General features: G+C 52.1%; 4 protein-coding genes across 4 annotated transcripts; 2 read left to right on the forward strand and 2 right to left on the reverse strand.

Annotated features, from left to right (window-relative positions):
- Positions 1-542: 542 nt before the first annotated feature.
- On the forward strand, positions 543-849 carry V2A60_004128 (DNA-directed RNA polymerase core subunit RPC10; the record flags this gene model as incomplete). The annotated part of the gene is made up of 2 exons (XM_083255450.1): positions 543-751; positions 825-849. 2 exons carry the CDS (start codon positions 543-545, stop codon positions 847-849), a joined length of 234 nt encoding a protein of 77 aa, XP_083111576.1.
- A 302-nt stretch (positions 850-1,151) lies between these two features.
- On the reverse strand, positions 1,152-2,379 carry V2A60_004129 (GTPase NPA3; the record flags this gene model as incomplete). Its single annotated transcript, XM_083255451.1, has 2 exons — positions 1,152-2,236; positions 2,310-2,379. The coding sequence occupies 2 exons, from the start codon at positions 2,377-2,379 to the stop codon at positions 1,152-1,154; spliced, it is 1,155 nt and encodes a 384-aa protein (XP_083111577.1).
- A 489-nt stretch (positions 2,380-2,868) lies between these two features.
- Positions 2,869-5,179, reverse strand: V2A60_004130 (Chs5p-Arf1p-binding proteins-domain-containing protein; the record flags this gene model as incomplete). Its single annotated transcript, XM_083255452.1, has 6 exons — positions 2,869-3,405; positions 3,452-4,413; positions 4,463-4,743; positions 4,799-4,929; positions 4,977-5,103; positions 5,157-5,179. The coding sequence occupies 6 exons, from the start codon at positions 5,177-5,179 to the stop codon at positions 2,869-2,871; spliced, it is 2,061 nt and encodes a 686-aa protein (XP_083111578.1).
- Positions 5,180-5,925: 746 nt separating this feature from the next.
- V2A60_004131 (uncharacterized protein) lies at positions 5,926-12,467 on the forward strand (the record flags this gene model as incomplete). The annotated part of the gene is made up of 3 exons (XM_083255453.1): positions 5,926-5,928; positions 5,984-6,058; positions 6,117-12,467. 3 exons carry the CDS (start codon positions 5,926-5,928, stop codon positions 12,465-12,467), a joined length of 6,429 nt encoding a protein of 2,142 aa, XP_083111579.1.
- Between the last annotated feature and the right edge of the window lie 335 nt (positions 12,468-12,802).

A 12,802-nucleotide genomic window follows, 5' to 3' on the forward strand; every position in this document is an offset into this window, starting at 1 on the left:
GCAGCAGGCAAGTGATAATACATGGTAATAAGATGATAGCCCAACACGAACTAAACCATTCAGGTGCAAAAGGGAATTTATTCTGCGTTTTTATTTGTTTCTCCCATTCCACAGGGTAACTCTTTGCGTCATGTATACTGCTCACCCAGTAGCTATCTATGTCGGTGACTTGCCCTCTATGACAAAGAGGCGTACCATGTTCGTGGCGGCTGCATGACAAGCATAATCCATCTCAAGGCTGAGATTTAGGAATTAGGAAATCTCAGAAGTAAATTGAGTTCGAAATAGGCATTCCTTTCATCACCAGGCTTGCCGGCGCATTTGCGTCTGCAACCTGTCACGCCCTCGAATCCACTCACCGCCCAATTCTGCCGGACATAATTCTTCACACCTTCTTTCGTCCCCCCACCGCCTTTTATCCGTTGCAACAGAGTTATCAACTTTCCCAAAGCAACCACCACCACCAACAGCTCCCTCTTTTACCTCACCACGACGGAAATCGCGCGACATCGAAAACACACACACACAGACTCGCAAAAGCCATGCCTCGCGAAGAGTACCAGGTCCCCACCGCCTCGGCCGGCGCGGTTTCCTCCCGCGGCGCCACGCACGACGTCGGCCGCCACGACCAGCGCTCCATCATGACCTACCTGTGCGGCGACTGCGGCGGCCACGTCTCGCTCGGCAAGGACGCCGTCGTCGCGTGCCCGCACTGCGCGGGCCGCGTGCTCTACAAGGAGCGCACCAAGAGGTAAGGAAGGGGAGGGGGAGCTTCATAGCTGAGGGGAGATTGCTGCTTTTCGTTTGCTGACAAATGAGTGTAGAATGGTCCAGTTCGAGGCGCGGTAGATTCGCAGAGATTCCTGAGGGTCTGATGCGGTAATGGAAATGAAATCAGGACTGCCAATCTTGTTCTTTTCTTTTTTTTTACGATTACAAGATGCTGGGGGCGCGGAAAACAAAAAAATCGACTGCGGTGCTTGGAGTTTTTGGGATTAGACATCAGATGCTTTTAGTCAAGAAAGCACTTTTTTTTGCATTGAATAAACTATCAAAGATCTTCTTGGGCCAGATATTGGATCCATCATGCCAGAAAACACCAAACGCCCCGTGATATAAACTTGTTGTAATGCTCGTTTCTGCCTCGTCGCCTACCTCTGCGTGTGCAGGTACTTGGCAAAACTGGCGTCCGCCAGCACCGAGTCCTCATTGTCGCCCATGGCCGCCTGATAGCGCTCCTGCAGGCTCTTCTTGGCCGCCTCGTCGCCCGAGTCCTCGTCGTCGCCGCTGCTCTCCATCTCCTCGTCGCCGGCCCCGGCACCGGCCCCGGCTCCGTCCCCGCCCACCTCCATGTCCTGCATCATCTTGTCGAGCTCCCGGTCGCGCGCCGCCTTCTTCTGGTCCTCGCGCTCCGCCCGGCGGCGCTCCAGCTCCGGCTGGTAGTCGCGCAGAAACTCCAGCCGCTTCTCCTCGACGGCGGCGAAGAAGTCGTCGACGCCGGTGCCCATGCGCGAGCTCACCCCGACCATGCTCAGGTGCGAGTAAAACTCCTCGAGCATCAGGCTCATCGAGTTGAGCAGGCTGCCCATGTATCCGCTGCCGCCGTGGCCGCCGCCCTCGACGCCGCCGAGCGCGTCCGACTCCTCGTCTTTGCGGAGGGCCTCCTGGAAGGCCTCAAAGTCCGTCATCCACTCCTTGGCAAAGGCGGCGTCCTTGACGTCGGTCTTGTTGAAAACGAGAATCATGGGAAGCTTGGTCTTGTAGAGGATCGAGCACGCGTACAGCATGTTGCTCATAAACGTCGACGTGGACGACGTGCGCGGCGTGTCGATGATGTAGGCAATCACGGTCGGGAACGATGACGCGAGCGACTCGAGGAGAATGGTGCCCGAGGCGGACCACACAAACACTTCGATCTGACCAGGCGTGTCGACGAGGATGTTGTGAACGGGCTGTTTCTGGGGGTTCTCGGGGTCCGGCTTGGTGCGCTTCTCCAGCAGATTGACAACCTGGTCGACCTTGGTAGCAAATAGGTTGAGCGATGTCAGGATTCCACCGTTGGGGCCCAGGTTATACTGCTTCATGACCTCCTCGTAGTTGACCGAGTCGCGAATGTCAATGTTGGACTCGAACGGCACCGACATGACAGCCGGGTCGAGGTTCATGACATAGGGAGGCGTTTCCTTTTCATGGAGGTGCGCGTTGATGCGCTGCATAAATGTCGTCTTGCCGGAGCCTACACACATGTTCGGGTTAGCTCTCTTGCCTCACTATTGAAGCTTGAACGCTGTTGGGAATGAAGCACCGACCTGCCATGCCGACGCAGACGATGGCGACGGGTGATGCGGCACCCGCCGCACTGCTGGTTTCCGAAGCCATAACTATTCTTGAGTATGCCGCGACCCGGTTCTTCGTACGCGTGGGCGAGCAAGCTGCTATCGTTGTCTTGTAGGTGTCAAAAATGTTTCTTGGTGGCGCTGTCGACAAGTTTCTTGATAAGCCCCACTACACTGGGTGAGGGGCTGCAAGCTTTCATCATGGCCATCTATACCGAGTACGATTTGCAGCATATCGCATTTTCGAGTAGCTGTGAAGAAAATAATCAATTAATTATTGTATTATTTGCTAGAGGTTTTCTACTCCCGTACAACCACTCTTCACAAGGTCCTTGTGGTCCTTGTGGTCAGTCGTACACCATGCGTAAACCTCTGTTTGGAACATTGTATAAAGGCGAAGCCAGCAGTCTGAATGCAGCTGCATCAAACAAATTCTTCTATTTTTCCTGCATAATTGCGCCCCTTTTATTAACTACCGTCCCAATCACACGCCCCTTCGAGCGCTTGGCCGTCCGCTGCCGCTTCCCCTGCACTAACCCTCGGTACCGCTGCTGCGAAAGTTGGCACAAAGAGCGGCATAGTGGTGAGTGAGATCAAGCACAGCTTGGGGCAAACTCGTGGCCTGTATTATGCTTCGCACCTTGACAGCGCCCTCATCCTCAATCAGCGTGCGGATTGTGTGCAGCAGCTCCGGGCTGAATTCGCTATACCATCTGTACTGCCAGGTGACCAGCCGAATCACTGATGCAACAGTCTCGCGTGTACTCTTGGATCGTTCAAAGACGCGGAGGACACCGGCAAGCGCCTTTGGGCTGAATCGTAGCGACAGACATGCCCGATATGCCTCGACAGCCTCGTCAAAGTGCTGAAGACGTTCAGCTAGAGAGCCCAGGATCTCCCATTCCTCAGCAGATTTCTTATACTGCATCTGCTGTGCCCGGTACTGGGCCATCTGGGTACGCCAAATGGTGTATACACGCAAGTCTTCATACAACACCATAAACAGGCTGTCCAGCCATCGTTCACACAGCCGTTTCGTGTTGAGCTTTGATGCCTCATCACCGTCACCCTAATAGTGGTTAGCTGGATTCACAAAAGCTCAAGGGTACACCTACGTTCTCCTGGTCGCCCTTTAGGCTCTTGGGGTCGATGGTGTTGGAAGGGCGTTCGACGCCGTTCTCTTCGTCATTGACCTTTTCAGTCTCCTCGCCCTTCGCTTCTACTGCATCTTCATCTTTGCCATCGCCGTTGGATGCAGGGTCAGGAGTTCCCCGAAGCGCATCAGTGCTAGGAGTGCGCTTATGAGCACCCTGCGTCGCCTCCTGCTTCTCTGTGCGGTACTCATCTTCCATCACAAACACCGTGCTTCGGATCTTGAGTAGCTGATCCCAGCCAATCTTTGACGTCATCTCTGTGAGGATACTGTATGCTTGTTTAAAGGTACCGCGATAGGCAGCCGCCCGCAGTCCCAAGATACTAGGGTCGACCTGTTCGGAAAATCTCGACTCTGGCTCGCTGTCAATCTCGTCAAGTCTGGTTTCAGCGAGAATAGGCAGCTGAACTTCCTTCGGCTCCGGCATCAACGGCGCATCTTTGTCTTGGTATGTGAACATTGGGCACGAGTTGAGCGTGGTGAGAGCATTTTCCCAGTCCTCCATTGCCACGTAGACCTGAGCAAGCCTGGCCCACGTTCCAAATTCGCTTGGGGCCGCAATCGTGCTACGGTCTGCGCATCCCATCGCCATCGTCAGTCGGTCAGTCCGTTGCTCCGGCGTCTCGGCTTTTTGTGCCTTTCGCATCAAGAACTCGGCTTGTGTGTCGAGCATAACATAGTCCATCGGCGTTTGCTGCAGAGATTCGTACAGCACCTTGACACCAGCAACTTCTTCGCTGCCCATGAACTGTACCTTAGCCAAAAGCGAAGATACTTCGATGCTTTGCGTGCGTAGCTTTTCGAATAGGTTAATGCCCGATGCGTACCGTCCGGTTGTCTCGAGGTATTTCAAAAGTCCAGTGGTCAGGTGGTTCGAAACATTCGTCGGAACTTGCACAACCGAGTCGGATCCGAGCTGCCAGCCTACAATCAGTTAGTATGGATGCATTATTAGCTGCGCATGGGAGCCTACCGCGGAAGAAGAGCTGCTCGGCAGCAAACAAGAAACGGTGCTCGGCTTCTGTGTTGGTGACCGGGTTGAAGCGGCGCACACCCATAATCTTACGAATTGTGTCACCGCTTCCATCGTCAGCATAAGAGTATGCACGCAGGACACTGCACAAGTAAGTTTCCAGCCAAAGGTCCTCGGACGCCTTGCGCTTTTCGCCTCGCTCGTCTACACAGTAGCTTTCGACAGTACCCGGGATCGAGACGTGGACACGCATGTCGAGCCTAGAGAATGCATTGTAGCAGCTGTAATCGTTAGAAGCCGCAGTAGGTATCGATTGAGCCAATTATCTGCGCATACCAAAAGACGCCCTCTACAATCTTGGAGGTTGCGCTCGGTCCATGCTCCTTGTACGTAAGAGTGTTGATATATGCCGCGAGACTGGCAGAGGAGGATGCATCGACACCAGTGACATGGTGGTAAACGCCAGACTGACAGGTTAGCATTCGCCTGCGATGCGTGGCTGTGTTACGCCTACCTGCTTCAGTGGGTTGCGTGTGCTTTGCCTAAGGAGGTGGACCAGGTCAGGCGGGCCGAGCTCGCGCAGTGAGAGAAGCGACTCGGTACGGGCATCAATCGATTCGTGGAGGTTCTCTTCCGTGATCCTAGTCCTAGTCAGCTAGGACATCCTGTTTGTAGGGGCTGCCATGCGACGTACTCTGGCACAGCTGGAGCCAACATTGCGACAGCTAGCTCCGGGGAGCGAGTCGTTGCACTTGGTTGCAAAATTTCCCAGTTTGTTTAATTCAATATGCCAGTGTTGCAATTATGCGCTCGCTGATTTGACTCGCAGCACACAGGAGAATGTGCCGGAAGACGTGGTTGGTGAAGAGGGAAGCTGTTCCTGTCGCCAGTCCACAAGCTGCCAGATTGATGGTGATGCCAGGGGATGTGGCACAGCAACACTGGACCCGCCACACGTGGCGCTTTGACAGCCGCAGACACGAATTGCAACTTGTACTCTCTGTTGATTCAATTGATGGAATTGTGTTTCCCAATTTATTTGCGCGCTTGGATTTCGGTAATGACTCATCACTCATTTTTGCCTGAAAATGAGTAGTGACTCGACATAAACCAGACTGCGTACATGCCTTTTTCTCCTCCAGTTCAGTTCGACCACAAGTACATGCCGAATTCTCATTGATTATCTACTGAGAACTGAAATATTGATTTCACTCTTGTAACGCCCTTATATATATGCTTGTGAAAGCCTCTCGACTTCCAAGTTGTAATATCGACCGGTGTACGAGGTGCGACACCTGCGCCACAATTAAAGGTGTGGCTAGTGCCCCTGTTCAACAAACGCGACCGTCGCTACATTGCACGCGCCAAAGCTTCAACTTTAGCAAAACGACGACCGACCATCCCCTATTGCTGTTGAAGCTCCGAATGGTTGATCTGGGGTCTCTCAATCTCCGGCAGCGAAAATGGTGCGATATACAACTCCAAGTCCCCCTATTTAAGCTAACTGAGCGATCGCCGCAGCCTGCCTTCCAGGCCATCAATCTCGAGCCGGAGGAGAACATCGACGAGCAGATCGACACCACAAAGGAGCTACACGTATGGCGTATCTGTATTGAGAGAGAAAAAGAAAATGTTTGTTCTGACTATAATATAGGTGGACGAAGCGTTGAAGCTGTTCCAGAAGGCCCTTCGACTGCATGCTCAAGGGCCAGCGCATCGCAGCGAAGCGGCGGAGGCGTATGACGAACTATTCAAATGCGAAATCTTCAAATACCGCGAAGCCAGGACTGATTATGAGCGAGCCGAGCGGCAAATTGACGGAAAGCCTGACACTCTAGCACTCGAGGCCTTCTCAGCTGGTCTGGACGTGGATGCTGGGGGCGCCGACGGTGTCGCTGCAAGCTTAGCACAAGCGCTGTACATTTCGTACAAAAACTACGGCCAGTTCTTTCTTGATAAACTGAAGGATTCCTTCGACTCGACAGCAGGTGTCAAGAAGATACCCTATGACGACGACGCATTTAAAATTCTCGACAATTGGGTCAAAGCCCTCGACCAAGATCCGTCAGACCCGGAGCTTTGGCGCAAGGCGTCGCGATTCTCAGCATCAATCAATAGCGGCCGCTTGAAACGATTTTGTTTAGAAGCAGCCATTGAGCTTGATGACGACCCAGCCGTGGACGAAGTTGAGCCGCCCTCCCTGGCTGAGGGTTGGGCAGGCGAGCAGCTGAAAGATCACTTGAACGTGTTGAAAGACGAAATGGCATTGACGCATCCCAGCATGACACCGTGGGTAAATCGTGACATGCCGGACAGACTCAAAGTACATCTCGACCCTATCAAATTTCTGCCCGATCCCACAGCGCAACTTACTCCTCCACCCTCGAGCCCACTCAAGGAAGGCAATGCAGCTGAGGATACAGCAATGGCAGATGATGAGGAGAACAATCCAATATCGTCTTGGTCCGAACTTGCCGAGTCGCTCATGAAGAATTTAGACGATGCCAAGGCTGGGGTAATAGTGTGCAGACATATAGTAGCAACACCCGACGAGGAATTCGAAGATGTAGCAAAGGACATCTCACAGCCTACCGAGCCAGAAATTGCTGAAGAGCCCGAAAAGGGAAATGAACCGCCCTCAATAGACAAGGAAGCCATCAACAAAACAAAGGGTAATACCGATAGGTCGGAGAGTCCTGCAAAGGCGGCCGAAATTTCTCAAAAAGAGCGCAGCACGCCGATGCCGACCCGAAAGAGATCGCAGTCCGCAGCAGGAATTCCGGACGGAGCCGAAGAGGAGATCGGCACTTCAACACGAAGCAAGCGGGTCCGTCGTCGAACAGATATGACGAGTATCGAGGAGCCTGCAAATCCCACAGTCACAGCTGCAGCGCAACTGCAGGCGTATCAAGAGTCCGACCAGAATCTGTTTCAAGTGACAAAGAACATATTAGAAAGCATTGGAGTTGAGGACAAGTCAACCTTCGATGTCTTGAGTCAGATTCAGGAGATTTCATGCAGCGAACATCGCCCGGCCAAATTCTCAAACGTTGCGGCTCAGGACTTGCATGTGATCTTTGAGAAATTCAACGACACCGCAGCAAATGTCTTGCTCAACAAAAAGAGTCAGCCTTCTCTCAGTCTTTCTTCTTTTCTCGAGAATGCAAAATCTGGTCAGCAGGACCAGGCTCCGGCGGCAGTTTTCGACGAGAAGAAGGGTCTACAACAATTCGCTGACCTTGCTTCCGAACATCAGAGCTGGATCACCACCGGCGATATTGTTTACGAGTGGATTCTTGAGCTCAGCAAAAGCTACACCCACCAGCAATGGCCGAACAAGCTCAAGACAGCGGTCATCGATGTGCTGGACAACGCCGATTGGACAATTCACGAACACATTACATCTGATATAGAGCTTGCAGTTCAGTCAAAGGATAAGAAGGCATTAGCGGAGCTAGAACAAGTCATTCCTATGCTCTTTGAACTTCACATCGACGTCTACGAGCGTATCACCGGGCCCACGAGTGTAGTGGATAGTGTCACCCGTCTGAAAACAAAATACAGACTCGGCCGATGGCTAGACGTTGCGTCATACTATGCTCGTTCCTTGGGTCGGCCAGCTAGGGACCCGCTCTGCGTACGGTTTCTCTGGGCCTCTGTCATGGCTTCAGCATTGGCAGACGACCCTGTTCGCGAACATATTCTCGCCATGTGGACGTCCTTGCGAGAATTTCTTGCTCAAGAAAAAGTTGAGCCCATCCTTCTTCCGAACAATGCTGCAATGTCAAACATCTCAGCCGCGGCCGCTGATCGAGAAATCTCCAAGCTCAACACTATGGACTTTTTTTTGAATCTATTTCAAGAGAATATGACGGATCCATTGCCAGTCATTGACATTCTTGAGCCCGTACTAAATCCATCGTCCGTTCACACCGCTCCAGAAAAGGCGTCCGAGGGCGTCGAAAAACATCAAAATACCACCCACGAGGCGACGAAGCCAATCTCCGAATGCGCTACACAGGGGATGCAAGACCTGTGGAAGTTCTTGGAAAATAGCAGCATCGAGCTTCGGCTCTTTTTATGGTCCCGCCTCGGCGACGCATATGAGGCGATTAGCTACACGACCAAAAGATTCTCTTGTTTGCTCAAGAGTGTCGAGATGATTGTGGATGACTTTAGCAGCATTGGATATACGAGCATGCAAGAAGACTCTCGACGGATGCTCCTGATGAAAACAATGAGGTCCCTGGACGAGCTTCTTGTCGATGCACTAGTTATGGCACTCAATGACAAAAGCGCCTTTGACATTGTTGACGAAGACCACATCAAGCAGAGCGCTGCTGCGTTGGCTCGCCTCAGCACAGTTCTTCACTCGATCTCCTTGTTCGAGGACGAAGTAAGAGTTGGTCTTCTTACCGCTAAATCGAGCAACTCAACTTTCCAGTCGCTTTTAAACAAGCTACGAGAGATGCAAGTTCGAAACTGGTGTCTCCTTTATACCCTGATTAAACAAGACATCTTCTCAAACAAGGAAATCTTGAAACCAGAAAACGAACTGGCTACATTCCTTGCCGCGATCCATCTGTCTATCGGCCATCGCAAGTTCTGTAAAGTGTCGAACAAAGTCTTCTTAAATCTGATGCGTGTCGAGCTGCTCAGCTTGAAAGACGTTGAAAACTGGGAGGACCACCTTGGGCAAGTCTTGTACGACATTTATGGTCTTAAGATTGGCGTTGGCATCTGGGAGCTGCAGGACCACGGCTGCCCCAATGAAAAGCTTGAGAAGCGACACACGATGCAGCTCGTGGACAAGATTATGACATTGGCAGACCGCTTCTCGCTCAAGGACTTGCTCAAGTCTGATCTCAAGACAACTATCGACCATATGCAGTCCACCATTGGCCAGACCAAGTCGACGCCACAGATGATTCACAATCTACGAAATTTTACAGAGGTGATGAAGAAGCCTATCCACCCTCTGCGACTGTACCGTGCATTGGCTGGTAGCATCGCTATGGACTCGGTGACTGTCAATATACCGGAAGCAACATTGGCAAACGGGGGTTGGTTCTTCCTATTGGGTATGATCGCCCTCACCAAGTTCAAAGGGGTGGAACTCAACCGCCGGCAAACACCTGGCGCAACAGATGACCTCCGAATCGGTGCGACCTTTTTGCGTTTACAGTTGCAGTTCACGGCGGATAAGTGGGACGCATGGTTCCGTCTTGCAGAATGCTTCGACTATGAACTAGACGAATCAGTGCTGTGGACAGCCGACAAGATCAACAAGGACAGGGCTGATCTTGTTAAGCTTCAACGCAATGCCATCCATTGTTATACGCTAGCCCTGTCACACTCCCACAACCAAGAGGTGGCAACGAAAGATGGTGATGCACTTCACGATTTGTACTATAAATTTGCTACGCGTATGTACTCCTCCAGCAGAGAGCCTTTTGCCATGGAGCCGTTCCAGCACGCGGAACAGGAACGCTTCTTTATCGAAGACATGGGCTCCGGTACGTTCAAGAAGATTGTGCACGACCAAATGACCAAGCACCAGGTGTGGAAATTTGCGGCAAAACTGTACAAGATGGCTATTGAACGCAAGCCAGGCAATTGGAAGAACCACTACATGCTGGCGAAATGCTACTGGAAGCTGTTCCGTAACCCCGAGGAGCTTCCCGAAGGACAAGAGTCCAAGACTAGGATCACCACAGATATGATTCTAGATGCATTGAGGAAAGCGACTGCTGCTGCCTATAAGCCTCGCAAATCTAAAAGCAGCGAGCCCATCCTGGAGCCTCATTACAAAATCGTTTCTATCTTACACAAAATGGTAATTGCGCAAGACATCACTGCGGCCAGGGCGGCGGAGATACTCTCTGCACAGCCGTTCGGCGTCCCCGTCAACCCTAACGACCATTTTGCAGGCTTTTCGGAGCCCGAGGACTGGGAGGAATACATTATTCGTAATTTGACAAAACTTCGCGACAAGGACAAGTCCAATTGGCAGCATAGAATTGTCATGCGCCATGCCAAGATTCTATTCAACGAGGCCACTGCTAAAGACAGCCCCGACGCGCTGGTAGAGGCCAAGGCAGCTTTCAGTATCCTGAGAGACAACATGTTTACGAAAACCATGGTCATGAATGTCTGGAAGTGCGATGCGGAACGACCCGGTCGCCATCATGTTTTTACAGAACAGTACACTCGATTCATGGTCAGGTTACTGGTCATTATGAGCAATCGCATCGATCTCGAGTTGTTGCTTCGCCGCCTCCGAAAGAAGAGCGCAGACTTTTATCATTTCAATGATCTGTGGCAGTCCTGCTCTGTGGCCTATGTCTCTCTTATCCGTGAGGCGCATAGCATCCCTGTTGTCAGTGAAGACGTTTTCAAGTCACTGTCAATGGAAGAATTTGAGATTATTAGTGAGCGCATCACTACATGGGCAGCAGGCGAAGGTCCCCACATCCCGGCCTTTGAGTGTATGAAGGAAGCTGTAGAGCTCAAGAAGCTCAACGGAAATCTCATGAAAGCGGCTCCTATGGATGATCTCATCAACGACTGTTACTCCAAGATCTATACGGACGTCGCAACCAGCCTACCGGGTCCCGAGCCGGCCAAGATTATTGAAGAACGTAACCAAGCGAAAGAAATCACAGACCGCCTGGAAGCTGAGGCAGCCAAGGAAGCTGAACAGCCCTCGGTCGGAGGTGACAACAATCAGGAGCGGCCAGGTGCGGTGAGGACGGATGCTGAGAAACTTGCGAGTGAGAAACCGACAGACGACCAGCCAGCCGTGGAGAGGCCGTGGGGTCCTCTTGGTAGTTTCTTGACTGTCACTACGGAAATTGACAGCGGCGCCAGTGCTACGCCGTTGGACGCAGAGAAGTCGGAAGCCGCACCGAGGAGAAAGACTGGGGTCAGACGACCCGATATCCTTCGCAAGGCGGAACAAGCCGTCGTCCGCGCTACAGAGCCGCCAAAGCCTGCTGCAAAGAGTCGCAAGAGTAGTGTATCCAGCGCCAAGAGGGGTAGCCAGACTCCAAACGTTGCTATGAGCGATGATGATAGCGACGACAGCCCCGATGCGCAAATGCGCCGCGAGGCTGGTGAGCAGTTTGATGACGAGGCAGACGGTGACGAATCCAAACCGGTGGTAGACATGTTAGGCCTTCTCGACTCGGGCGACGACAGTGATCTGAGTGATGCACCTGAAGGTTACGACGAAGAGGTGTCCGAAGGTTTGCTGAATCTCGGTCGTCACGGCAACACTAGTGGTGATGACGCAGACAGCGAAGATGAAGGCGAGGAGGCCGATCTTGCTACTGCCATTGGCCAAGACACAGAAATGGCTGATGCTGAGGAGGGACATGCTCTTCAAGATGAGTCGGTTGTGATGCAGCATGCCCTCGAAGATGAGTCCATTGAAGAGGAGATCCATGCTGCCGGTGTGGAGGAAGAGGAGGAGGGGGAAGAGGCCGATATTGAGGATGAGGAACTCGAGGATGGAGATGACGAAGTCGAAGAGGGCGAAGAAGAGTTGGATGGTGAGGAGGAGGAAGGAGGAGAGATGGAGGGGGATGAGGAGGAGGTTGAAGAACTCGATGGTGAAGAAGAACTTGATGAGGAAGAACTTGACGAGGAAGAAGGCGAAGAAGTTGCTGAGGGTGAAGAAGGTGACGAGGAAGAAGAGGAGGAGGACGGAGAGGAGGAGGTTGGTGAGGAAGATGAAGAAGATGAGGAGGAAGGTAATGAGGAAGAGGGTGATGAAGAAGAAGGTGACGAAGAAGAAGGCGACGAAGAAGAGGGCGAGGAGGAAGGCGAGGAACAGGAGGATGAAGATGAGGAAGAGGGTGAAGAGGACGAGGAGGAAGAGGACGAGGGTGAAGAAGAGGACGAGGACGAGGGCGAGGACGGCGAGGGCGAAGACGGCGAGGACGGCGAGGAGGATGAAGACGAAGAAATGGAGGACCCGGAGGATGAAGACCCAGACCGATAATCACTCTTGGACAGGGATCACGATTTTGCAATGTACAACTATGGGCAATTTGTTAAGCAACGGCGTCAGCAGGGGTATCATGGTTTATTGAAACTGGGATATGTAAACGGGTTTTATTGCCCAACACTTGGTATGAGTCTAAATTGATCATTTTTATATGATCCCATTGACCTGGGTTATTTCTCTATACAATCGGTCCTTTAAATAACAGCCGTAACTCCATACTTTTTATGCCCCGAACTCGAGGCCGGCAACCGGGTATTCCTCATGAATGGTGTAGTGCTTGATTCTTTTGTCTCTTCTTCTTCTGACAATATCCTTGCCTTTTTTTTTTC

The sequence above is a fragment of the Cordyceps javanica genome, chromosome 2, assembly GCF_051103115.1.
Source record: "Cordyceps javanica chromosome 2, complete sequence".
In the NCBI taxonomy this organism is placed as follows: Eukaryota; Fungi; Ascomycota; class Sordariomycetes; order Hypocreales; family Cordycipitaceae; genus Cordyceps; species Cordyceps javanica.